Source organism: Passer montanus, unplaced genomic scaffold, assembly GCF_014805655.1.
Source record: "Passer montanus isolate IOZ18808 unplaced genomic scaffold, ASM1480565v1 scaffold47, whole genome shotgun sequence".
NCBI classification, from domain to species: Eukaryota; Metazoa; Chordata; class Aves; order Passeriformes; family Passeridae; genus Passer; species Passer montanus.
This window is the reverse complement of record NW_024369596.1, coordinates 4,878,044-4,903,136: the sequence shown is the minus strand read 5'-3', so window position 1 is coordinate 4,903,136 and position 25,093 is coordinate 4,878,044. Positions and strand designations below refer to the sequence as shown.

General features: G+C 50.5%; 1 protein-coding gene across 2 annotated transcripts; it reads right to left on the bottom strand.

Moving 5' to 3' along the window:
• Positions 1–4,420: 4,420 nt before the first annotated feature.
• Positions 4,421–22,014, bottom strand: SNX19 (sorting nexin 19). 2 transcript variants are annotated; one of them, XM_039722084.1, is made up of 9 exons: positions 20,377–22,014; positions 19,937–20,075; positions 19,371–19,471; positions 19,103–19,222; positions 18,723–18,850; positions 17,774–17,870; positions 17,350–17,536; positions 15,151–15,280; positions 4,421–5,767 (listed from the first exon to the last, which is right to left on the bottom strand). In XM_039722084.1, the coding sequence occupies exons 1-9, from the start codon at positions 21,877–21,879 to the stop codon at positions 5,665–5,667; spliced, it is 2,508 nt and encodes an 835-aa protein (XP_039578018.1). In that variant the 5' UTR covers positions 21,880–22,014; the 3' UTR covers positions 4,421–5,664. The 2 variants fall into 2 exon arrangements, with proteins under 2 accessions (XP_039578018.1, XP_039578019.1); XM_039722085.1 differs by lacking the exon at positions 4,421–5,767 and adding an exon at positions 9,405–11,520.
• Positions 22,015–25,093: the final 3,079 nt, after the last annotated feature.

The following is a 25,093-nucleotide window of genomic DNA, read 5'->3' as shown; positions in this document are numbered from 1 at the left end:
GGGGTTCTGCAGAGTAAAACAACATTCTCCATCTCAAACTCCTTAGGTCTGTTCCCCACTCCCACACTGCCTTGAGAGTGCACATAAATAAATCTCCTTTCTCTCCCTCTGTCCCAGCTCTTTGTATCTTAACACACAGGAGGATGTTGCTGCTGGGACAACCCCAAATCATTGCTGCACCAGCCCAGCAGAGCACCAGCTCCCAGACTGGCAGCAATCACAGATTATTTCCATCTGAGGACTGAATATTCAGTTGTTTGCATAATTTCAGAGATGGGAGTCAAAAGCTGGGAGAATTTGGGCTTCCTGGCAAAGGAGAAGTGTCAGCTCATCCTGCCAGTGCCACATCCAGTGTGTGCAGGGCCTGTTTCAGCCTTCTGCCCTAACCTGGAGCTGGCAGTGGATAATTTGTACTCCATGATCCTCTTCAGCAAAGCCTCAAATATTCTCCCTAACCAATGACAGAGCACAGTCGTGGAGCTCCAAAACCACACAATTCATTGGGAAGCAACAGCAAACAAGAACAGCAGGAACATCTGGGAAGCCACCAGGCACAGCAGGGCTCTGCTGCATCACCTCTGGCTCAGGGTGCCCTGTCCCCTCCTGACAGTTGGGGTGGCAAATGGAAGCAGGAGGAAAAAGGAGAGAAACAGGAGCCTGGCAGTGAAAGACAAGGTGAAGCAGCTGCTCCAAGCAGATATTTAAGGATTTATCTGAGTCCTGCTTTCCAAACTGCTGCTTGGCCATTTGGGATTATCCCAAAGCATTCTCCACCTCATCTACTCTTAATCCACTTAACACACACCTGCCTTCTTCTCCAAGCAGGTGGCCAGTCTACCATCTCTGAAGCCTCCCTGCTGAGAAATGGCTCCAACAGTGATGCAGAATTGATTTGCTTCATGACACTGGATTCTGCCTGACCTTGGGATGTCCCCAGAGCTCCCTAAGAATCTATTTGCTTGCAGCAAAATGATCCCTCTCTGTATTTCCACACAACAGAAGCACAGAGCAGCTCACACTGTTGTGTGTCCATAATTAAGCAGCTCCTCTGGAGGAGCAGGATAGGCATGTTGGAGTTACACTGCCTCCTCTCCAAACGTGCCATGGAGCATCCAGCTCCAAGAAACTGCAGGCAGTCCCTTCCAGCCTGGTATTCCGTGGTTCTGTGGGATGAAACCACCTGGTCCTGCAGCACAGACACCACATGTGATCCTGCATGGCTCCCTGGGATCTGCAGGGAACACCTTCACCAGCCCAGCACTGGTCAGTCCATGCTTCTCCCAGAAAAAACACCAAAGCAGGTCACCAAACTGGGCTGTGGGTGCATGTTCTGAGTCCTTTAAGTACTCCCAGGAACCTGAGCAACACTAAGTGCTCACAAAGCCACTCAAGTCTTGGACACCTGGAAGAGCAGCTCCAAATCCCTGTTCCGTGACCTGAGCAGCTTTCCAGAGCCCTGCACAGAGCTGTGCCAGCAGCAGGCACAGCAAAGCAAAGCCCAGTGACACAGCCATGGGCAGCAAAGCTCAGGCAGTGCTCCCAGCCCCTTTGCTGGGGTCTAACCCACTGTCCATGACACACATCCAGGATTCCCCCAGGCTCAAGGTCCTCATTCCCCTTCCAGAGCTTCCTGTGACAACTACTTCTGTGTGGGAGCTGATTTACTTGCTGTGTCCCACATGGGTCAGCTCTTTTGGCCTGTGCCTTGCAGGTGACTGTCCCAGGGACCAAAAGGTGACTCAGGAAGCACAATATAAAAAAATCCTAAAGTCCAGCCAAGCCACCACTCCTCCCTAGCCTGAGGAGAGTCTCTCCCAGGATCACAGCCTGCCTGCACCTACTGTTTGATGGAGAACTAGAGCAGGGCCAGGGAGAAGCAGATGATCTTTGTCCCTAAGGCAGGGCAGCTCCTTTGGCTCCTGGTCTCACCTCCCAGGTATTTGGGCAGCTGGATGCTGAACTTCAGGACCACATCTCCACACTCCATCCTTTCCCCATCTTCCTTCTGGTGACACAGATGGTGCAGAGCAGGCACAGGGCAGGCTGCTCAGGCAGCAGGGACAGCACTGCACCCCTTCACCTGTCCTGCAGAAACCTTCATCAGCAGGATGCCAGCACACCAACTCTCTCAGTGCCAGTGGACCCTGAAGCCACAAAAGCTGATCTCCTTCATTCTCTGTAGACGTTAGAGATGTTCAGAAGGGTCTGTGCTTCCTTCTCCAGCTGATCAGGCTGCTTCATTCCAGGCTCCCCATCAGGTCAGCAATGGAACAGATGCTGCACAGCACCTCCAGCCCCTCACACTGGGTTTGATCCATCACCAGCTGAAACAGAGAAGCCTGGAAGCAGCTTCATTTAGCCCTGGCTGCAGAAATTCCTTACAGGAAGCTCCCAGGCACATTCAGTAAAGGCTGAAAATCCAATCACTCCATGCCTGTGGCTGCTTCTCTCCTGCACTGCTGGGGCACAGCCCTGCTTAAAGTGCTGGGGCACCTTTGTCTGGGCCACTGCAGGCACACGGTGTGGCAGCTGCAGCCTCAGGCTCCTTGCTGGAGTCCTTCAGAACCAAGAACTCCAGCAGAATGTCCAGGAGGCAGAACACCAGGTGCCTGGAATGGAAAAAAGACAAAGCTTAGGCTGGTCAGGGCGTGGGAGGCAAAGCTCAGCACAAGGAAAGAGTGTTCCAAAGCTCCAGGGGAGAAAGGAACAATATCGGGTCCCCAGAGAAATATTTCCAGAGGTGGTTCAGCTTTTTTTCACTTCTCCAAACCAGTGGGTGTTGAAGTTGCTGAGCAGCACAGAAAACACAATTGCATCTTCTGGAACAAAACACGTGTTTAACAGGATCACAGGATCACTGAAGACAGAAAAGACCCCTGAGATCATCGAGTCCAACCTGTGCCCAATCCCCACCTTGTCAACCAGCCCAGAGCACTGAGTGCCACGTCCTGTTGTTCCCTGCACACCTCAGAAGATGGGGACTCCAACACCACCCTGGGCAGCCCTTTCAATGTTTAACAACCCTTGCAGTAAAGAAATATCTCCTGATGTCCAGTGTGACCCTCGTGTCTCTGCTGTCCATCACCAAACCCTTGTCTTCCAGACTCACAGCATTGGGAACAGACAGAAACACCCCCTACACAGACCTGCAGCTCCTCCAGAACCAAACTAAACCAAGACCTGTCTTACTTCCCTGACATCCACTAACCAAGCAAGCCAAACAACATCATTAACATGACTGGCTCAATAACCTGCAGCCAGACATGCAGATGCCCCCTGAAATTGCAAGTCTGGAACAATAAGCTGGGTGTTTGGTGCCAAGCAGCACTGGCAAAACCCCGGGCACAGCTCTCAGAGCCCACCAGGGTAAAGACCACCATCACATACCTGTTTATCACAGGCTGGCTCAGCGACTCCAGCACCAGGTTCCAGCTCATCTGACACTTAGTGGTCCCAAGGATTTCTTGGATCACATCTGGAAGTGTTGGAGACAAAGCTTTAGGAAGTGCACATTTCCACAGGTCAGTGTTCTCCTGATGGGTGCTGATCAAAGCTTGTGATGGTGCTCTGGGGCTGGGAGAGGAGGGAGTGCCAGGAAAGCATTCCTGGCCAGAAGGGCACATACCAGCAGTGCTTTTTCATTCCCAAAGGCCAGTGAGGGCCCTTTACACTACATCAAGGAGTTAAAAGTTCAGACTGCACTCACACGGATTAGGCAGCAGCTGCTTTAATGCCAAAGGTCCCCGTGTCAAACTTCAAGAGAGAGAAATCCAGTGCAGCTGGGCTTGGGATTTCAGTCCAGTGGAAAAGCCACAGGCTTTGCATGGTGACTTTCCTCACCATGGGACCCGCTGGCAGCAGGTGGGAGCAAAGCTGTCCTGAGCCTGCCTTGGTGAGGCAGCTCAGCAGAACTGAGCACTGAATCATGGCCTGGCTACAGATGGGAATGGCCTGGACTCACATCCCTTCCCTCCGAGCTGGGCTGCTTCCCAAACCCTTACACAAACTATCCAGAACTGGAAAACTCTGGGTTTTGCTTGCAGGAAACCATCAAACCTCAAGGGTCATGAAGGTTTCCCAGTGCCTTGGCACGAGCAGCCTCCGCCTCTGTATTTAACCACATTTCCAGAGATTCCAGTGCACTGCAGTGTTCCCCAGCTGCTTTCCTACCCCAGGGCAGCTGACAAGGCTCTGGGACACACTTACTGGGCAAGATCCCCATCAGGCTCTGCAGGGCCTGCTCTGCTGTTGCCTTCTTCTGCTCCTCTGTCCTGGGGGGTTTAGGCACTGCTGGTAAAACTCCTCCAGGCCAGATGGATTCCTGCAGCAACTGGAGGTACTGGACCCAGCGTTGGGTGCAGGTCAGGGTAACCACCTGCACTTCCAGCCACCTGCAGCAACAGGGACAGGGACAAAGGTCAGGAAAAGTCCAGCTTGGAACCCAGCTGGGATTATTTCCACCCATCAAGAGGGTTAAATCAGCTTCTTTGGGTTTGTTAACGTGCAGTTTTCATGTCTGTACACCAAAGATTTCCACAAGTCTTAATTAGCTGAGTTTTCCATGCACCAAAAGTGGGATATGTTCCCTGTGTTACAGGCAAGTGGGACAAGCAAAGGTCATAAAAAGCCCCATCCCCCTGCTAATCACAGGAACCCAAGTGAGTCACTGGTGACTAAAGGAAGCCCAGCTCAGGGATACAACTGGCCTGAAGCTCCTAAGTTATCTCCAAGCACAATCTGAGACAGAGCTGGAGGAACTGGTGTTTAACTACAAACAACCCTCAGGAAGGACTGGAAGGACATAAGCCCTGTTCTGGAAGCCTTTGCTCCTCTCATCACTCCCTCTGCTACCAAGACAGCCAAGGATGTCTTTCCTGGGGACCAAAACACACTCCAAGGATGACAAGCCATGAATATCCTGATGCTTCATCCCCCTCTCATCCTGCTGTCCAGTCCTGCTCCATCCACTGATGGCAAGCAATGAAATAACAGAATCCCCAAAGGTTTGATTTTGGGACCTTAAAGCTCATCTGGGCAGGTGATGGTGTTCCTTCTACTAGACCAAGCTGCTCCAAGCCCCATCCAACCTGGCCTTGGACACTTCCAAGGAAGGGGCAGCCACAGCTTCTCCAGATACCCTGTGTCAGGGTTTCCTCACTCGCACAGCCAAGACTTTTTTGTTCCCATCCAAAATCCAGCAGAACTGCTGACGGTCCCTGCTGCTGGGGCAGTACTGTGCCCTTTCCCAGTAACCACCTGCAAATCCCCAAATCCCTGCCCCACAGAAGGGCTTGGAGGGATTTGCAGCTGCACTGGGTGATGTGTCCCCACCACCCAAGGGCTGGCCAGGCACAGTTTCTAAACCAACCATATGGATGGACCCTCTTGCCCAGATGTGAAATCACTCCCTAGTCACAGCACAAACCACAGCCATCAGTCAGAACTTGCACTGCCTAAAATCTTTGCCCTCAGAATGAGGAGAGGCCGTGGATGAATCCCACAGGAAGGTTCCCTGATTTAGCAGGGCTCAGGGTGCAGCACTGCTGGTGCTGCTGGCCTCACTGGCAGGAGGCTCTGCAGCACTGCTGGGAGTGTCAGCACGGCGCTGGGGTAGGGAAAAGCTTGTGATTCTGCCAGTTCTTCAAGATTCCCAGAGGACAGGAGTCAGCCAGCAGGGCCAGGAGAGCCGTTCCTCTTGGCAGCTGGTGTTCGTGCTTGCAATTCCGTCACCACTACGCCCCGGCAGCTCCGAGTACATCCAAGAGCCCTGCCAAGGCAAACTTTATTTAACCTGCGCTCTGCCAGACTGTCTGCATTCTTCCTGGGCGAGGCATTCGGGCCAAGGGTGTCCTTCCCCACACAGCTGGGCACTGGGGAAGAGCAGCAGCCAAAGGTAAGCAGGTTGGCATCGTGTGGGACAGGGCTGTGGAGTGAGGATCCCTTTGGCAGCAAAAAATGAGGGGTAAACAGAGATTCTTGAGGGATGCACACCTAGGAAATGCCAGCTGGAAAGAAAAGGACATTAAAAAACCTGAAAAGGATCTCAGTGCAGTGGTAAGGCCTGGAATGTCTCGGAGCAAGGGACACAGGTGATGTTCCCAGTGCTCCCAGGACTGGCACTGGAAATGGGAAGCACAGCCTTCATTCTCAGCATTGCCATGGACACGGAGTATGGATGCTGCTACAGGATAATCCAGAGGTGCAAACCTCCCACCTGGCTCGGAGGACAAAATGTCACATCCCAGTCCTGCCTGGGAAAAGCCATGTTGGAAATACAATTAAAGGGGTTCTAATCTCCAGCCATCAGCAGATTTTAACACTCTGGATCATGGTAAACCCTCCGGCTATTCCCAAGCAAATTAAAGTGTTAAACTGTGACTTCTCTAGGGGCAAGAGTTTTCATTAACACGGTTTTTCATTAACATGGTTTCTCATTAACATGGTTTCTTACACAACCTGCTCTCCTAGCTGAGAAAACATCTGACAAGCAACAGAAGTTCAGAGACTTGGGGACAGAGCTGCAGAGTCAACCCTGCACCAAGGGGGATCAGACTGAACATTGACTCCAAACTCATTACAGCAACAGCCACTTTCCAGCCTTTAAAAGGTTGCAGAAAGCAAAGAACAAGCTTTTTTTTCTTAGAGATGTTCCTAAAATAGCAAAAAAATCAAGCAAATAGTGAAGAGAGAAAGTTGAACCTACAGAGAACAGCACACGTTTCCAGACAGCTCAAGAGCAAGCTGAGAACTGACAAAAGCTGGAAGGTCCCACACAAACAACCTCCTGTTTCCAGCTCAAGTATGTCCCTATAAACACCAGAATTAGGCAACAAGGCCCCCAAGTAACACCTCTAAATGTGATCACCCAATCTAAATGTGATCTGCACATCTGTGAGCAGGCGAGTGCTTACAGGTCTGGATTCCCACAGTTGTGAAACACCACGGATGGATTTTCTTCCTTGGGCTGGCAGCTTTGGGAAGGAGAGGGCAGGATCTGGGAATGGCTCCATGGGTCTCGCACAGCTCCTCAGGAGAGGCCAACTTGCCCCATGTTGCTCAGACAGCTGGGGAAGGAGCACCCAAACCCACAAAGTTTACAAGGAAAAGTCAAGGAACTAAAGAGGAAATGGGACGAGAAAGAAGGAGAAACCAAAGGCAGGTGCAAATGGAACACAGACTAAAGCACCTCTGCTCTGGGCTCACCTTTGCCAGTGCTGCCATTCCAAAGGCACTGGGAAGAGGAGAATGGGGATCTTGAAAGAGTTTTGAATGAGTTAGAGACGGGATTTCTGAATTGTTTTTGATGATGTGGTTTCTTTTCTTATCTTCTACATAGGCAGGAAGGGTGAGTTTGGCTCACATCTTTACTGTATGGCTCAGAAGGTCACAAGACCTTTAGTTACAAGACCTTTTAAGGATTTATTGACTAATAAAACAGTGCTAACAAGGATATTTATGTTTTTGACTCAATCTTTATATATTCCATCTTATGGACTCATGTTACAGTGTAAGTTTTCTTAGCTAATCATGTTATGACACACAAACCTACAGTACTGCATTCTAAACGCCTTGTTTACCCTTCAAACTACTTTTATTTTTATATCTTAAACTCTAAAACTCTCAACTTTTTCTACTTAATTTAATTTGTCTTTTTTTTTAAACTGTAAATCCGCATTCTTGCTTCTATCACTTAAGTTTGGAAGCCTTTTCCAAGGTCTCAGATCAGATCTTGCGTTTAATTCTAAGCTTTGGCTTACAGGCCCAAAGTTCTGAGAGTTCTTTACATTTCAGATTCTAACAGAGGAGAACTGTCAAGACTGGTCCATGTGGCTCCAGATCCACTCTGGGAGAGCAGCTGAGGCTTCAAAAGAAAATCTCAGCACACAGTGACCCGCCATGAAGAGTTTTCTTCCCTCCTCTCACCCACAGTCAACCATCAACACCCATTCTGGGGAATCACATTCCATTCCAACACACAGAGGTGGCACCAGCAGCATTTAACTGTGAGGAGGAAAGTAATCCACAGAATATCCTGAACTGGAAGGGACCCACAAGGAAGGTCAAGTCCAACTGCTGGCCCTGCCCAGGACATCCCAAGAATGCCCCCTCAACTCCCACACCTGTAGTTACATCTCAGAGAGAGTCACACCAACTTTATTGAAAATTCCTACCTGAGTAAACCCCAGAAAATGGCAAATTGACCTTTCCATCAGGCAGACTTATTGCACCAGGATTGGGATTAACACCTCAGGAACTCCAAATATCTCCTGGTTCAAAGCTGACCTTCACCAGCAGGTCACAGATGATTTTTTGTGCTATTAAAGGCCTAAGCATTTGAGATTCATGTGCCACATTGAAAGCACTCACACACTGCTCCCAGGTAGAAATAAATCCACCAGGAAACATAAATAGACCTCTCTTACTTTTATTTTTATTTATTTTTGGATGGCTGATGAGTTACTATTTTCATTCTGCTATTTCATGAAGAAATAGCCTTAATAAGAAAGAACAAAATAAACCCATCACAGAACCATCTCCTTACACTTCAGAAATAGATAAAGTGACCTCCTGGGCTCAGAATGCTTTGATAGTGCCCAATGCAAAGAGCCAGACTGCAAAGGCTACTGAGGCCTGGAAGATAATCTGCAGGGGCATAACTTGCCCATGCTGTAAGGCACCTCTGTTTGAAATAGCTGCTGGTGGAGGAATGAAATGGCTGCTAAAAAAGAGCCAAATTAATGCCATGGTTTAAGCTGGAACTCCAAGGTCAGCTGAAGGGGTCCATTGGGATAAGAAAGCCCTGGGAATGAAAAACAAGGGCTGGGGAGTGCAAACCTTGGCCTTCCTTGGGGTCCTAGAAACAACAAGGGCTGCTAGGAGGGAGGAAAAGCTGAGAGACAGGACCAGGTAAATGGGCTTGGTTTTACCTGGCTGGATCTCTCACTTATCTGGACTATCCAGAGAGCTCAGCTCAGCAAGTAAAGCCTGGACAGGTCGGATTTGCTTAGTCTGGCCATCAAAGATGTACTAAACTCTCCAGATTTATACCTACCTGCCAGAAATGGGTAAAGCTCTGCTCTTTTTGTCCATCAAGGTGAGGATAAAAACTGAGATCACTCCATCTAAGGAACAGCCAAGTTAAATATGCTGACTGTAACAGAAACCTGAAGCAATAGCAATTGTGATTTCCTCAAACCAAGGTGTTTTAAGGATTTAGATAAATACAAACTGAAGGCCAGGCTAGAAGATGACAAAGAGGAGAAAGCCTCTCTGCTTTACTGTAGAAATACAAACAGCTCTACAAATCTACATGAACTAGCATGTCCAGCTCAACACTGACTGCTGCCCACCCCAGAACATGGCCACTGTACCCTAAAAAATACAGTGTGGATATCCAGAAGCTCAAAAAATGCCTCTGGGACCAATGTAGTGAAAAGGATTGAAGAAAAAAAGCAACATCTGGAAAACACGAGGCATTCAAGCATGACTCTGAAATTAAGAAAATCTGGTGCTTAAATCACCAGACCATCCCTGCTTTACCAGTTTGTGTTCCCCAAATTCCTCCTCAGATAAAGCACAAGATTATCCTTAACTCAAGGGTTCAAGAGGAGGAACATTTCAGTGCTTTGACTGCAAAACCTTTCTGAGGAAACCTTGTAAAAATGAAGCAACAGCTGCAGTAGGCACAGCAAGAACTGAAAAACACAAATGGAGAGTTTTTGCCCTGAGGCTCAGCTTTCAGCACCTGCTACCTGAGCCTAAATCCACCTTCTCCACACAGCAGAAACATGTACAGCATGCTCAGCTCAGCACCTTCAAAGCAACCTCACACTTGTCCAGGCCATAGGTAAACCCTGTGCTGAGGAAGGAAACAAGAAAGAAAAGGGAAAAAAAACTCCATAAATGAAAGGATGTGAACCATCCTGAGGCCTTTTAAACTTCTGCACAAAGTAAATTCTCCTTCTTGGTATGTTCTTCCCCTGCTGAATCTTTAGAGTTGCAAACAACCCATCCTGGGCAGAGGGATTTTCCTACCTGCTTGACCCAGGCAGAAACCCCGGGAGATGTGGGTGTAAGGACATCTGACTGTGGGGCAGAGAGGAAGGAAAAGAAATCATTCTCTTCTGCAGGCAATCATTCATCCCTGCAGGGAGGAAAGCACCCCTTGGTGCTGGGATTTCTGTGCCATTTTATGTGTTGCTCCCTCAAAACTCACCTGCTGCAAGAAGAAATCATGGAAACTCACAGGATTCCAATGGCTTCACCCTGCAGGGAATTAACCACTGCTTTTCCCAATCTAGATCTTGCAGAGATGCCCTGGGGCTCAGGGAAGGGGGGAAAGACATGTGATTAAAATAATCGTCCCCAAACCTCCTTGATTTTTCACAAAGCATCCTGGCTTTTGATAACATCTTCTTCAAGTATTTATTGAGCCAATTAAGCTCTCAGTGGTGCCCCAGGGAGAGGCCAGGCTGTCTCAGCCAGGCCCTGCTTGGAACAATTGCTTCATTAGCCCACTTCAGAATCAAAATACATAAATCCACTATTAACCCTTCTAAAACCAGGGAAAACTAAAACCAACAGGGAGACATTACTTCCACTCAATCCTTTTCTTCTTTGTTCTATTTGAAATAGGAAGTTGTTGAGCTTTTTTAACTCCAGGAAGAAAGCTGGCATGTGTAACCGTTGAAACAGAATCAGAGTTAGAATAATGTTGCAATTATTATCAAAGCATGGAGTGCTGGCTTCATTCGAGTGGATGTTTTTGGAAGAATGCTGCTTCTAGAAGAGGGAAAAAAATTTTGTTTGGGACAGAGATTCAAAGCCAGATCCAAAATTTCCAGGTGCTTGGAGACAACTGAATCGAGGCCCATTTCCAAGCTGATTTTATTTACTTTGCATATACACACGAAGACACAGAGAGTCCTGAAATCACTTTTACTGACATACCACAGGCTGCAGTTCCTGCTGCTCCTCACGGCTACAACACAAACAGCCAAACCCAGAAATGAGGAGTAAGATGCCATGAGGTTGATTCTCCCAGTTCCCAACTCTGGTGCTGCTTTTAGGCTTGTTTTTAGGGACAGGGACTTTGCTGCCACATACCTGGGCCTGCCAGCACAGCCCCTCTGTGTGCAGCTGCAAAGATCCTCATCAAACATGACCAAATCCACTCCCCAGGTAACAAACCAGGAGAGTGAGTGGTTTCAGATGCCCCAGCTGCACTGATGTTGCATTTCTGCCAGCAGAACTCAGAGGCACTGCCTGAGGCTGGAGTGGTACCTGGCAGCCAGGAAGACAAAGGGAAGTGGGAGCACAGGCTGAGCTGCCAGACATGGCCCCTCCAGGGCTGGCAGAGCTCCCTGCCCATGGGCACTGTGCTCCCAGCACTGCCAGCCCAGGAGTGCTTTGCTTCCAGGTTTACTCAGGGACACTGAAGAGGGTCAGGCATCACTCTTTGCTGGTGGCACTTTCCAGTCAAGAGGACCAAGGGGGCTGCCAAGGGTCTTTGTGCCAGTTCTGTTGGCACAGAGATCAAAGAGAACCGAAGAGAAAATCAGAACAAAGCACCCAGGCAGCAGCTCTCTGAAGCTCCAGACCTCCTTGACTTACAAGTGCCTGTGACACTCAGCCTGACACCAGCAGAGCCCAACACCAAGGTGACAGCATGAACTTGCAGGAACCAGCTCTCAAAAGCATGATGGTGACCTGCAACCAGTCTCAAATCATCCCTGCCTCTCCACCTACAGCTCACAGCCTGGAATATCACCTCAAATCTTCCAGTTTGGCCAAGGGATGAGGGGACATGGACAAAGCCTGGAGGAGCACGGGAATGACCCAAAGCAAACAGCAAGCCAAGCAGTGCTGAGCTCGTGGGTAAGGCAGGGATGATTTGCATTTATTTTAACTCATGCTCAGTGGAACATGACACCAGCAAAGCTGCCTGAGTAGTTCCACATGCTCCTTTCAGGGACAGGCACTTCCGAGCCTGGCACAGACTCTGTGCCCAGCCCTGCTCAGGTTCCAGGGCACAGACAGCCAGGGTGTGCTGAGACACCTTCCCCTCACACAGTGCTTTGTGGCCATGGCATTTCTGTTGTGCTGCATGGGAAGGAGCCAGGAAAAGCTTAGAGACCAGGATCTGCCCCTTGAATACTCCCAAGTCCGTCCTTGGGGTGCTGGCACTCTGCTGGAGCTCCCCTCCAAAAAAAAGCAGAGGTGGTGACTGTCACTCTGGCTCCAGCACTGTCCCCAGCTCTGCAGGGCACTGGCAGCCCCCAGACCTGTGGCCACTGTGGGGACGACTGAGGGCAGGGTGTGGGGTCACAGCAGGGTGTGGGGTCACAGCGCACGCATTTGCCATGTATTTTTAACACCTCATTGACTCACAAGGCTCTAAAAAGCACCCAGATTCTCCAAATGCTTCGCAGCTCTTGCACAGAACAGCAGGGCCCAGAATAGCCCCACCTCCTCCCTGTGGCAGCAGGTTCCTGCTGCAGCCTCCCAGGGGAAGGGAGATGATCCTGAGCAGCCCGCGGGAGGGAAGCGGAGCCGGCCGGAGGCGGGAGCGGGGCACAGGGTTTGTTTACAGGCACGGCCCCAGCACGCAGAGAGGCTGCTGGAAGCAATCCTGGCCCCAGGGTCATTCCCACTCGCAGCCCCTCCATCCGCCTCTCCTTTCAGCTCCAAAAAAGGATCACTCCCTGTTACATAATGGGATGGGCGCAGTGCGGAGCCGGGCTCACACACGCGGCCGCCCTTTACTCAACAATCCCTTTTTCGGTCATGGAGCCTTCCTCTCCCACTGCCATGGGACTGACAGGCAGGGAGACAGATGGTGCCTGCCTCCAGCTAGCCCAGCTGAGGAGAAGGAGGAAGGAGGAGTGTGGTGGGATGCTCCTTGCAGAGAACAGGGAATGGAGCAGGTCGGGAGGCCCCACCATCAGTAACAGTGTGGTCACAGCAATCATCTGATGGCACTGCCAGCCCAAGGCAGAAAGTGCTCCAAGAAGAGGGGGACTGGCTCTTGGGAGAAGCTGGATCTCGTTCTTGGTGTGAGTTTCATTGGTTTGTGGTCATTTCTATCACTCTGCATCAAGTGTCCCATGGCAGAGCAGAATCCTCATCTGGCAGCTGCAAGAAGGCAGCAGGAACAGCACCTACTCTCCAAATACAAGCTGGCAGAGGAGTATCCAGCAGCAGCCCCTCCAAACACTGCCAGGACACCTCCTTTTCACCCCCTACCACCTAACCCAGCCACTGGCAGGAACAGGAAGGGTCTAATTTCCTGAAGGGATGAAGCCCACTCATACTTTGTGACCAGCAATGGTTGAAGACAATGCAAATCCATCTGCTGTCCCAAGGTCATCTGCCTGTTCTCAGAGGCAAGAGCATCAATTCCTTGAATAGCAGACGCTCCCAGAAGAGTTTCTGCTACTTTCCCCACCTGTAAAGGGTCCCCAGACACAGGGCGAGCCAAAATGGCAGTGCCAGGTCTGATCAAGCAGTAATCAAATTGTAAATTCTTAAATGGAAGTGAAATGTCACCAAATCCACAGTGTCCCTGGACAGACAGGTCTGAGACCTTCTGGTCTGCTCAGGACAGCAGCGACCACCTGGGCCAGGAATGAGCAGAAGTCTCAGGGTCAGGGTGGATGGCAAACATCAGGAAGGCTCCCCCTTCCTAGATCTCCTCCACTGTGGAGACAACTACAGGCAGCAGAAATGGGAAGAAAATGTTCCCTGCAGCAACCCAGGTGCAACACCATCCTCCAGGTGACAGGTCAGTCCCCATTGTCCAGCTCCTTCCCCTGTCCCCTGGGATTCCTGACTGTCCCAGAACAAAAGCAGAGCCAGCCTCAACATATGGATTTCAGCAGAGACACAGGGTTTGTTCTGATGGGGACACCAAGAAGTCCCAGGGCTTCCCCATATCACCCCAGCCAGAGCTCTGCCTGCAGCACATGTGGGGTCCCTCTGACCTGTTCAAGTGGAGCAGCTACAAACACATTCCTCCTCACTCTTTCCACCAGCACAACTCAGGGAGCTCCTCCACCTTCCAGAGCCAGGATGTGCTGTGTATATCCCAACTTCTCTAGTGGAAAATGCCAATGCCACATGTGGGTGCTACAGGCTCCCTGGGTGACCAGGACACAGCTTATTAGGAGGTGATGATGTGCCTGTTGAAGCTCTCATACCTCTGTGCTTACACACACAGATTGGGTTGCAGCTTGTTCCCAAGAGGCCAGAGCCCATTCTGGAGAAGTGGGAGCAGCCCCCACCTCCTGCCACTGAAGGAACAGACCAGGACTGACCTCAAAGCACTTTGGCAACCTCTGCTGAGGGCAGCTCAGGTTACCAGCTCTGTTATAATGAGCTGCCCTGCACATTCTGATGCTGGCTCTGGATGCCTGCAGGAGAAGGGGCACAGGAATGGGAAAAGCACTGCTCCAAGACTCTCCCAAGCCCTTCAGGGAAGGCTTTCCTTGTGCTCTAAAAAACCACATCCTCAGCTAGCGATAGTCACCAACCTACACCAAAAAACAGGAATTCTCTGTTTGTGTGTCTTGGCCTTGAGCCTTACCACCCAGAGGCCCTGGCCCCAGGAAAGCTTGGCAAGTCCATCCCAGCTGGAAAGGAAGCCTGTCCCTACTCCATGTGTGGGTCCCTGCCCCAGGCACAGGCAGAGCAGAGGGGTGCAGCAGTGAGAGCAGAGACCACACTGCGAGCTGCCACTGACAGTCACTGCTCCCTGGGCCTGTTTATTCTATTTCTGCAGAAGGAACAAGCTGAAGCCCTGGGGAGCACAAACCAGGAGGCCAATGCTCCCTAGAGAGCCCCAGAGCTGGGCACTGCTGCCCTTGCATGAGCCAAGACTCCCACTCCCAGGGCTGGATCTTCCCTTTCCCTGATTTCAAGGGACAGGAGGCTGCCCATTAGAGCTGCACCACTGCTCACAGAGAAAACAGCTCCTGGTGCAGATCCTTAGGGGTGTTTACTCCACATTCATGGAGCACCTGCTTTACAGAACCTTGTTGGCTGGTGCACACACAGCATTTATCTGCACTCAGGCACGAGATCCACTTCCAACTGTGACTCCAAAGGGAATGCCTCTCACAGAGCAGCCAAGGCTGGTCACTCTGGCCTTACCTTTGAAGGAGAGTCCCAAAGAGCAGGTTGAAGACCTTCTGGATGTTCTCTGTGCACAGCCAGCCCCAGTGATCCACCAGCACCAGACGAAGCACGTCCATGGCCAGGTCAGCCAAAGCTGTCTCAGAGTCTGCCAGGAGGAAGAGGAGGGGCAGATGAAGAAGCCACCTCAGGGCAAATCTAGTGAAAAGCATCATCCCAAACTCATTCTCTTCTCCCCAGCCTGGCCCTTTGTGCACACACAGATGACCTGTTGCAGCCCAGCCAGCCTGGGACCCTGCCCTCCCCACTGACTTCCAGCTCATCCAGGCAACCCCAGTCTCCCACCAAGGGCTGCACCAAAGGCTCAGCTCCTTCTTAATTAAACAGCAGGATTATCAAATCCCAGTCCATGCACAGGCATCGCCACGTGCCCAAAACAGGTGACAAAGCAGGTGGTGACAGTAGCCAGGAAGAGGTGCACTGCTGAGGACTGTCACCCTGGTGTTCCCCACTCCTTTCCCTGCTTCCAGCAGTTTTCCAGGCACGAGGCTCTGTTGGTGGCTGCGGGCTGCCATCGTGTGGCAGATCCCAGGCTTGGCAGGGAGCAGGATGAAACACATCTGGATAAACCAGATCTACCAGTTAAAACACAACACACCTACCCAAATATCTCTGCTGTCACAGACCTGGGACACCAAACCTCCCTCTAATCCTCAGGTGGATGTCAGAGCCTTCAGCAGAAACAGTTTCTACTCGCTAAGGAATTACTTTCATGCTGTTTGGCCTTGAGGTGTTGTGCTGAACAAGCTCATTGATGTGCCACAAAACTGCCCCAGCCAGCCACTCCTAGACCACCACCCCAACCTGAGGCTGCTACATCGGCTTTGTTGTCCAGGTGAGATCCTGTGCAGCAGCTTTTCCTAATTTGGCTCCTCTCATCCCTCATCTTCCAACCTCTCTGTCTACAGAGACAATTTACACTCACATTTATTACTGGAAATAAAGGGAGGAGGGATTCTGGGCCCTACACCTCTTCTCCTCTGCTCTTCCTAAAAGCTGGACTAATTCATTCCAGGATTTCACTTGGAAAAGACAGGGCACTTGGCACCTCTTGCTCTGAGCCATAAGTTACTGCCCATTTGCTTTGCCCCCTGAGACTCCCCGAGACCTCCTAGTGCAGTCTGGAGCCTCCCCAGAACCTCACACAGGGAGCATCCTCAGCAAGCTGTTTATTCCCACGGCACCCAAATCCTCTTCCTCAGAGAGCTGCTGGCCAACCACTTCTCAGAAGTCACTCCTTGAGCAGATATGGACATGGGTTTGCCTTTTTATCCAGACATTTGTTTTCCTCATCCTGCTAGCCCAGCCTGAAGCATCCCAGACCTGCAAGCATTTGAGATCACTGACATTCCACTTCTCTCAAGTTCAGCTAACTTGGCCTGCTCTGTGCAGAACCCTGGCCTCCAACTCCAGTCCTGCTTCCCCAGAACCACGGGCATGTGTTCCAAGATTAAAGCTGGTAGCACAGGCTGGGTTTCAGAACACCAGGTCTATCCTGTCACAAACACGTGCTTTCAGTCAGAGCTTGCCAAACTTGAACCACTGGAGAGAAGTTTTTTGGGAAGTTCCAGCTGATACAGCTCAGCTATTCCAAGAAAAAGATTGGAGAACATATTTTTGTATGTGTTCAGGATAATCTTGTAACTGTTCTGAGACAGCCCTGTGCTTCAGAGGAGGGTTCTAGAAGCAGAAAGGGAACATCATTCCTTGAACTGAGATTACATTTGTGCTACTCCCATCAAATCTGAACTTAATCTCAAATCCTTTTATAGTGTATGCACATATCAAAGCTAACTGGAAACTACCAGGAAACTGTAATTTGGCCCATTTTTAGTTTGTAAGAACTTGATTTTAGAACACTGCCAGTTTAAGCAGCGTGTCCTTAAAAAACCTCTTTGTGCAGTGACTGTGCTGAGCACACCAAGGTGAAGATCTGCAGTGACACAACTGAGCCAAAACCCAATTTGCTCCACCAGCAACAATGCCCAGAGCAATCACCAAACAGCACTGGAAAACCTGATTTGCTTTCCCTTCAATCAAGATGCAACAGGCAGGAGAGCAGGTCCTGAAGACTTTTCAAGCTGAACCTGCAGATGTCGGAGTTGCTGTGGTGCCGAGGGGGAGAAATTCAAGCACTGAGAGAGGGGCTGAGCTCACCAGAGTCAGTGTCTGGATGTCCTCCCTGCTCCACTGTGCTCAGCCCATCCATTTCTTCCTGCACAGAGATTTCCCTGGCTTCTCTGCCTCCCTGGCCTTCAGGAGCTTTGCTGGGGACTGCTTCCAGCAGCTTCTCCTGCTTCTGGATGAAGGATTCCATAGCAGCCAGTGACAGGGTGCCAGAGACCTACAAAAGTGTGTTAGTGCCACAAGCCTGGGGTCTGCAGTGCCCAGACAACCTCCCACCTCCTGGTTTGCACCCAGGTGTAGCCAACAGCACAACCAGGGCTGCTTATTGTCCTTCTGCCAAGAGCTGGCCTGTGGCAACGAGGCTGCAGCAGGCACAGCCCTGGTGGATGTTGATTATTCCCAAACAGGGCAGTGATTGGGGTTGTGAAATGATTACAAAAGGATCTGAACTTACAGCATTGCCCTCCCTGATGGAGTACACGATCCTGTCATGAGCTTCACTCACACTCAGCACTGGAGTGATTTTACTGGATGAGAACCTCAGCCTGGACCTGAAAAGCAGAGCCATGGCACAGTCAGTTTTCTCTGCAAGCTGAGTCATGAGCTTTCCAGCCTCAGCCAAGCCCCAGGACTTGTTACTGCTGCCACATGCAAGCTAAGAAATCTGATTAGACCTGAAGTGGTTCAGAAAAAGCATCTGCCTCCGGGATAACTAAGAGATGGCAGTGAAACCACACAACAAAAGCTGTAAAGCACTTTTCCTCGTGTACACCTGAGCTGAGCCAAGGTTTTCCAGCATGCCACAAGGAGCTGTTACACAGAAGCTGATAGGGAGACGTAGGCAGATGTCAGCAAGGTGTGAGCACTGCAGCACACACAGGGAAGTGTTCAGAAAAGCCTCTGAGATGAAATACACTCAGCAGGATTGTGAAATCCAATTATAAACACTGACAAAAAGAAGGATATGAAAGGACATTGGGATTTTGGGACAAATTATAAAATAGCCTGTTTATCATTAAGGAATGTCCTTTTCAGCCAAAATGGTTCCAAACTTGTACTTTTCGCGTTTGTCTTTCTGTCCAAAGCAGCTTTTTCCAGCAAAACATCACTTTTTGGACAGAAAAGCCATACTTGTGCAGAAATCTTCCCTTTCTTGGTGAGGGAAGAACCACTGATGAGACAATCACAATGAGACTGGGCACTGTCAGCCCTCTAGATAAACTGGAGCTCAAGCAGTTGTGGTCAGCAAGGGAAGGAGGAAGTAATTTAGCTAGAGTATGATAGAATTTACCACCCAACACAGAATTTACTACCCAACACAAAGCACCAAGTCAGTTCTGCCCCACCATGGGCTCAGTTTGTGCATTAATCCCTTGTTCTTGCCAAGCTGAGGGAGCCCTTACTTGCTTTTCTTCCCATCTGGCTGGGATTTCCCATCCACTTCTGACTCGCTCAGATCCTCCGTGGGGCTCTGGGGCTCTGACCTGGGGAACGCTGTCTTCAAGGTGTCCACGATGGCATTGACAACGATCTGCAAAGCCAGCACCGCCTTTGATTACTGGATTGATCCTTGTTACTTACATACATCAGGAGTTTTGAGACTTGCACTGGATTTTCTATTAAATAGGTTCTTTAACATAAACTCTGACCCTTTATGGGTTTCTGGGCAAGCTGAGCTCAGCTCCAAAGAAAGGGTTTTGGCTCCTAGGAGACACTGAAGCCTAGGAAGCATCTCTGGGGCAGCTGGAAAGGACTCAGGTAAGCAGCTCCCCACTTTTCCCACCTTGTCTATCCTGGAGACAACGAAGGGCTTCTTGACAAAGGCGATCCTGGCGTCGGTGTTGAGGGCCAGGAATTCCTGCACCTCCTCACTGTTTGCAATCTCAGGGACTGCACACAATTGCTGCAAGCATAGATGGAGATTTAGATCATTTTGGAGTCAAGCTCCCAACCTGATCATGTAACACGGAAGAGACATGGTGTGCTGCACTGTCTGCACAAAGCTGTCCTGAGCTCTGCTTTTAGCACACAGGAGCACACAAACATCTCACCTTTAGGAAAGATTCCAGCAGACTTTTCCTGGCTTCCACTTTATCACTGTCCATGTTTCCAAATGGCAGATCAGGGAACAGTTTCTTTGGTCCTTTGATGTCTATAAAGGAAACAAACCCACAGGCAAGTTTGAGAAAACTGCAAAATCACAGTAACCATAATTTAAAAGACTTTTAAATCTTAAAATAGAAAAATTTTCAAGATTAAAAATTAAAATTTTTAAATCTACAGATTTTAGTCTTTATTAAAACCTGAATGTTCTAATGATTAAAGCTATCCCCACACACTGCCTGCATCAGCCCAAGGCAATACACAGTGTTTCTATCCACTGTTAAGGTGCAAAACTACAAAGCCAGCTGTTGTGGAATGGGAAGAGGAATGGTTTGAAACGCTGGAATTTACTTCCAGAGGAGATAAATCATTTCTCCAGCCAGCTCTGCACAGAGCACTGGAGGATGTGGGCAGGAAAGCTGCAAAAGCAGGGCAGGAAACCCAGGGAGCAGAGGAACAGGGAATGGAACAAGAGGCAGAAGGATTTTCTCAGAGAGCCATGGCAGGCACTGACTTTTCAGGAACTTGCGGAGCTCCGGCTTCTCCTCCAGCCGGGTCTGGAGGTTGAGGAACTCGCGGTAGCGGCGGTTCACGGTGTGATAAGCCACCTGCTGCAGGCTGCCCGTGGCCTCGCCCTCCAGGGCTGTCTCATACTGAGGAGGAAAGCAAAGGCATCGTCCTGACACATCCCAAAACAGCCCTGCTCCCTGCTTGCCCCTCAGTGCCCAGGCCCCACCCAGCAATTCCTGACTAAACCCTTCCCTGAAGAGGAAGGAACCAATCACGATGGAACAAAAGCAAAAAAGATTCAACCAGCCCCACAAGAATCCCAAACAGCCACAGTGCCCAGTGTTTCCCCGCTCCCAGACAAAATTTATTGTGGAGACCCACCCAGAGCCAGTCCTCAGGTGCAAAGAGCAGCCCAGATGTGGGAGGGTGCCTGGGAGCCCTCACCTTGACGGTGTACAGGGTGTAGGGGTGGAAGCCGGTGCCGCTGTGCTCGCGGGCAGTGATGGTCCCGGTGATCCGCAGGTTCTGGATGACCACCGGCCCCTCGGGGCTGCTCAGGGGCTCGAAGCTGAAGGTGCTCATGGAAGCTGTTGGGGAGGATGACAGCAGGGGCAGGCTCTGCCCAGGCTCTGGGGGAAACTGTGCTGGGCCCTCTGCTGCCCCCAGATCTCTCCCCAGGCTGGAGGGTCTTTGTGAGGAGAACCTCCTGGGGACAGCTGGGCTTTCCTCCTCCTTCTCAGCCGCTGGCTCGATCTGGATGTCAGGGCAGGAACTCAAAGCAGAGGTGGGAAGCAGGCCAGCATCCGAGCTGGGGCCAGGGCCGTGGTCCAGGTCCCCTGTGCCATCCTCTGAGGCAGGTGCTCCCTCTGGCACAGAAGGGTCCTGGGGAGGCTCATCAAGGAGCTCTCCAGCAGGAGAAGGAGCCAGCAGCTCCGCATCCTGCCCCACGTCAGGTGCAGGGGATTCCAACTCCAAACCCTCACAGGGGAAGAGGGATCCCAGAGCTTGGGGGCGCAGGTAGGGTTCCTCTGCATGGCATGACCTGCTCGCCTCCTCTCCCTCCTCTCCAGCCTCTCTCCTGAGCCCCTCGGCAGCCCTCGGGGACGGGGGGAGCCCGGCAGGAGCTGTGTCAGTCTGTGCCGGGACAGGCAAGGAATCCGGCACGGGGGGTGCAGGGTGGGGCTTCCCACCCCGGGGCTTCTTGGAAAACGCCCCGATGAGCAGCAGGTTGATCCAGTCGGGATCAGACATCTTCCTGACGGCCGGCAGCAGCACGTTGCAGGCCACCAGCTCCACCACCACAAAACGCCCTGTCCGTGTCTCCAGGTGCGGCCAGGGCACCAGTGCCTGCAGCAGCGCGTCCACGGCGGCGCGGGCACAGCCCACCTCGGCCGCGGGGCTCAGCAGGGCGGGGTGCGGCCCCGCCAGCCGGCTGTACTCCCTCCACAGCGTCCGGCCGCCCTTGGGCTCGGCCCTCAGGGCATCCCGGGCCCGCAGGAAGCTCTGCAGGTGCTGCCCGCAGAGCAGGAGCAGGCGGCGGGCCAGCGCCCGCCGGTCCACGCGCCTCATCCTCCGCCGCAGCTCCGCGGCCAGCCCCAGCATGGCCCTCTCCACCTCGGCCTCGAAGGCCGGCTCTCTGCTCACCGTGCGGTACCACGAGGCCACGAAATCCCGCACCACCTTGCGCACGGTGCTGGCGATCTCCCTCTGCAGGCGGCCCTCGTCGGCGGCGCTGCCGGCCGGGGCCCGCAGCGAGCTGACGAAGCGCTCCAGGCGCAGGCGGCGGCCGCGGGGCAGCAGCGCCGGGGGGCCCAGCCAGCCGCCCAGCACGGCCAGCGCCCCGCACAGCAGCCCCAGCGCCCGCAGGTCCAGCAGCAGCTGCAGCGCCAGCAGCCAGCCCAGGGCCGCCAGCAGGGCCAGCAGCGGCCGGCGGGACCGCGAGGGCATGGCGGGGAGAGCAGCGGCGGTGCGGCAGCCGGGGTGCCGGGCAGGGCTGCAGAACCGCACCGGGCTCCAGCACCCCGAAACCTCAGCGCGTCCGGAGCCCTCCCTGGGCTGGGTCAGAACGCCCAGACCGGGAAGCGGACAGCGGGGCTCGCACAGCCCAGCAGAGCGGGAGCCCTGACCGGCTTCCGGGCCCCCCGCACCGGGCTCCTCATCGGCACTGAGCTCCCCAGACCGGGCCCGAACCGAGCGCTGCGGCCGGGCACAGCCAGGCCCCTTCCCGGGCACGGATCCGCCAAGCGCAGCCCCTCAGCGGGCACCGCGGCTCACGGAGCCGTGACCAGGTATCCACAGCGACGCGACCGAACGGAGCCTTCACCGCGCACGGGGACGGGTCGCTCACCGCGTGCTTCAAGCCCCAGCGCGCAGACCCCTTCCCAAGCAGCGGCGCCCAGCCCGCAGGTACCGGGAGCTCCGGGCCCCGCTCACCGCCCGGGCCTCCGCCGGCACCGCCCGCCGCTTCCGCCCGCGCTTCCGCTTCCGGTGCTGCCTCCCCACAGCGCCCCCGAGCGGACCGGAGGTCTCACCGGAGTATCGCATTTTAAGCTCTAAAATTATAAAAATAATATAATATAATATAATATAATATAATATAATATAATATAATATAATATAATATAATATAATATAATAATAAAATCTACATGATGGAATTTTCGCATATATCCTTTATAATTAAAAATATATAGAATATATAAAATAAAACTATATTCTGTATATAGTGTAATTAAAATAGAAACAATACATTGATTAGATATGTAATGTATCTAATTACATATTAGATATTAAAAATATAGATATTTTTAATTAGATATTAAAAATTAGATATTAAAAATATAAAATATATGTTATATAATTATTATATAATATGATATATATTTGATAATTTTAAATATATAAAAATATACATTATGAAATAATATATTATACACTTTATCATTAAAAGTATATAAAATATATATACTATATTTTTATATATTATACCATTAAAATATATAAAGAATAGGTATTGTAAAATTATATATTATGCATATTAGATAGTTAACAATTATTAGTAGATTATCATTAGTATTATTATTATATTTCACAGCTGCTAAAAAAAGCTTTCACTTCCCCCAACTTTTATTCTCTATGCATTAAGAAAAGTATGAGAATTTTCTCTTCATAATTTTTAAAAATAAGAAATACTACTATTAATTGTATTAGTATGAAATAAAATTGAATTTATTATACAGGTATAGTATACCTGTATAATAAATTATATATATTCCTAGTACTAGGAAAAAAAAATTAATGTTTCTACTCTTTAAAGTTAAGAAGAGGTTGTGTTGCTGATGCAAATGTGAAACTTTGAGGCCTTGGAAAACACCTGAGCCTTGTTACCTCATGGAGGAGCAGTAAGAAGGAGAGGAGTGATTGGTGGCATTGGAGTGAGGGTGGTAATTAATGGGGCTGGGGGAACATCACCTTTGTGTTGGGGCTCTGTGGATGTGGGAGCTCCTGAGCACAGTTTTGGGGTTGTTCCTGAAGGAATTTGGATGTTAATCTTCTGTGGATGTTCAGAAAGACACCTGGATTTTCTCCTGGCAGGACTAAGGAGGTGTGGACACCCCTAAATTCTCTCTGGAAGAGGCTTCCCAAAGTTCCTTATGGAGCTGCTCCATGAAGAAGACAACAGGATGGCAGCAGCAATGAGACATCACTGCAAAAATGTAAAAGAAATTTTTAAAATCTTGTTTAAAACCACCTTTGGGGAGCGGGAGACTTGAGGGGGCCCTCACTGCCACCAGAGTCCTGGGTGCCTCCAGGTGTTGGAAGAATTTTGTGAAAGTATTGCTGCAACAATTTTTATTAATAATTTGTTTTTTAATTTTTGTTTTAAGTTTTATTAATTTTTATAATTTTTTTTCATTTTAATTAAATCATTTGTTCTTAATGATATTTGTGTCTGGTGCTGCAACCCCCAAAACTTGCCAGGGGCCTTCTGCTGCTTCCCCGTGTGTGGTTGTGGCTCTTGGGCTGGTGTTGATGCACAAAATGAACTAAAAGTGGGAATAAAGCAATGAACTAAAAGCTGCAGTGGGTGTTGGGTGGGATTTGGATGCTGGGATGGGGATCCTGAAGGGGAATTGCTCATTTCTAGTGAAACATTTTGTGAGACAGTAAAAGTCACCCCAAATATGTCAGTTTTGATAGTGTCTCTTTGCTGTGTGTGAGTCCTGCAGGAAGACAGGGCACCAAAGAAAACTGCCTTTAATCAAAACCCTATTTTTGAATCAAAATCTTTCTGCTTGAATCGGCGTTTTCATGATTGTTTTTAATTTTTTTAAAGCGATGCTATTTTTAGACTTTTAAATGGGCTCTGTGCAGCCTGCACGCTGTAGGAAGCAGAGGGATGTTGGGTCATACTCAAATGTTTGGGATCAATCCTCTGCTGGAGAGCTGGCAAAGGGGAAGGATGAGCTGTCCTTGCTCTTTCCAGGTTTATCTGCTCCACCCTGAGGATTCCTGGTGTCCCACGGTTTGAGCACGGATAATCACTGCACCCAAGCTTGTGCACCCATGGCTCGGGATCCTTGCTCCAGAGGGGTCACACTCCATCAAATCCTACATCCCATGTCCCTTAAACCTTCCACATGGGATCCCACTTCTTCTTATTCTCCCTTAAACTTTCCTGTGGGGATCATACTTCTTCTTATCCCATGTCCCATGTCCCTCAAACCCTCCACAAAGGGAACCCACTCCATCATATCCAATACCCCATGTCCCTCAAACCCTCCACAAAGGGATCACACTTCTTCTTATTCTATATCCCATGTCCCTTAAACCTTCCACATGGGATCCCACTTCTTCTTATTCTATATCCCATGTCCCTTGAACCTTCCACACAGGGATCACACTTCACCAAATCCTATATCCCATGTCCCTCAAACCCTCCACAGAGGGATCACACACAGAGGGATCAAATCCTATACTCCATGTCCCTCAAACCCTCCATGTGAGGATCACGCTTCACCAAATCCTATCTCCCATGTTCCTTAAACTTTCCTGTGGGGATCACACTTCTTCTTATCCCATGTCCCTCAAACCCTCCACAGAGGGATCCCACTCCATCATATCCTATATCCCCTGTCCCTTAAACCTTCTACACAGGGAT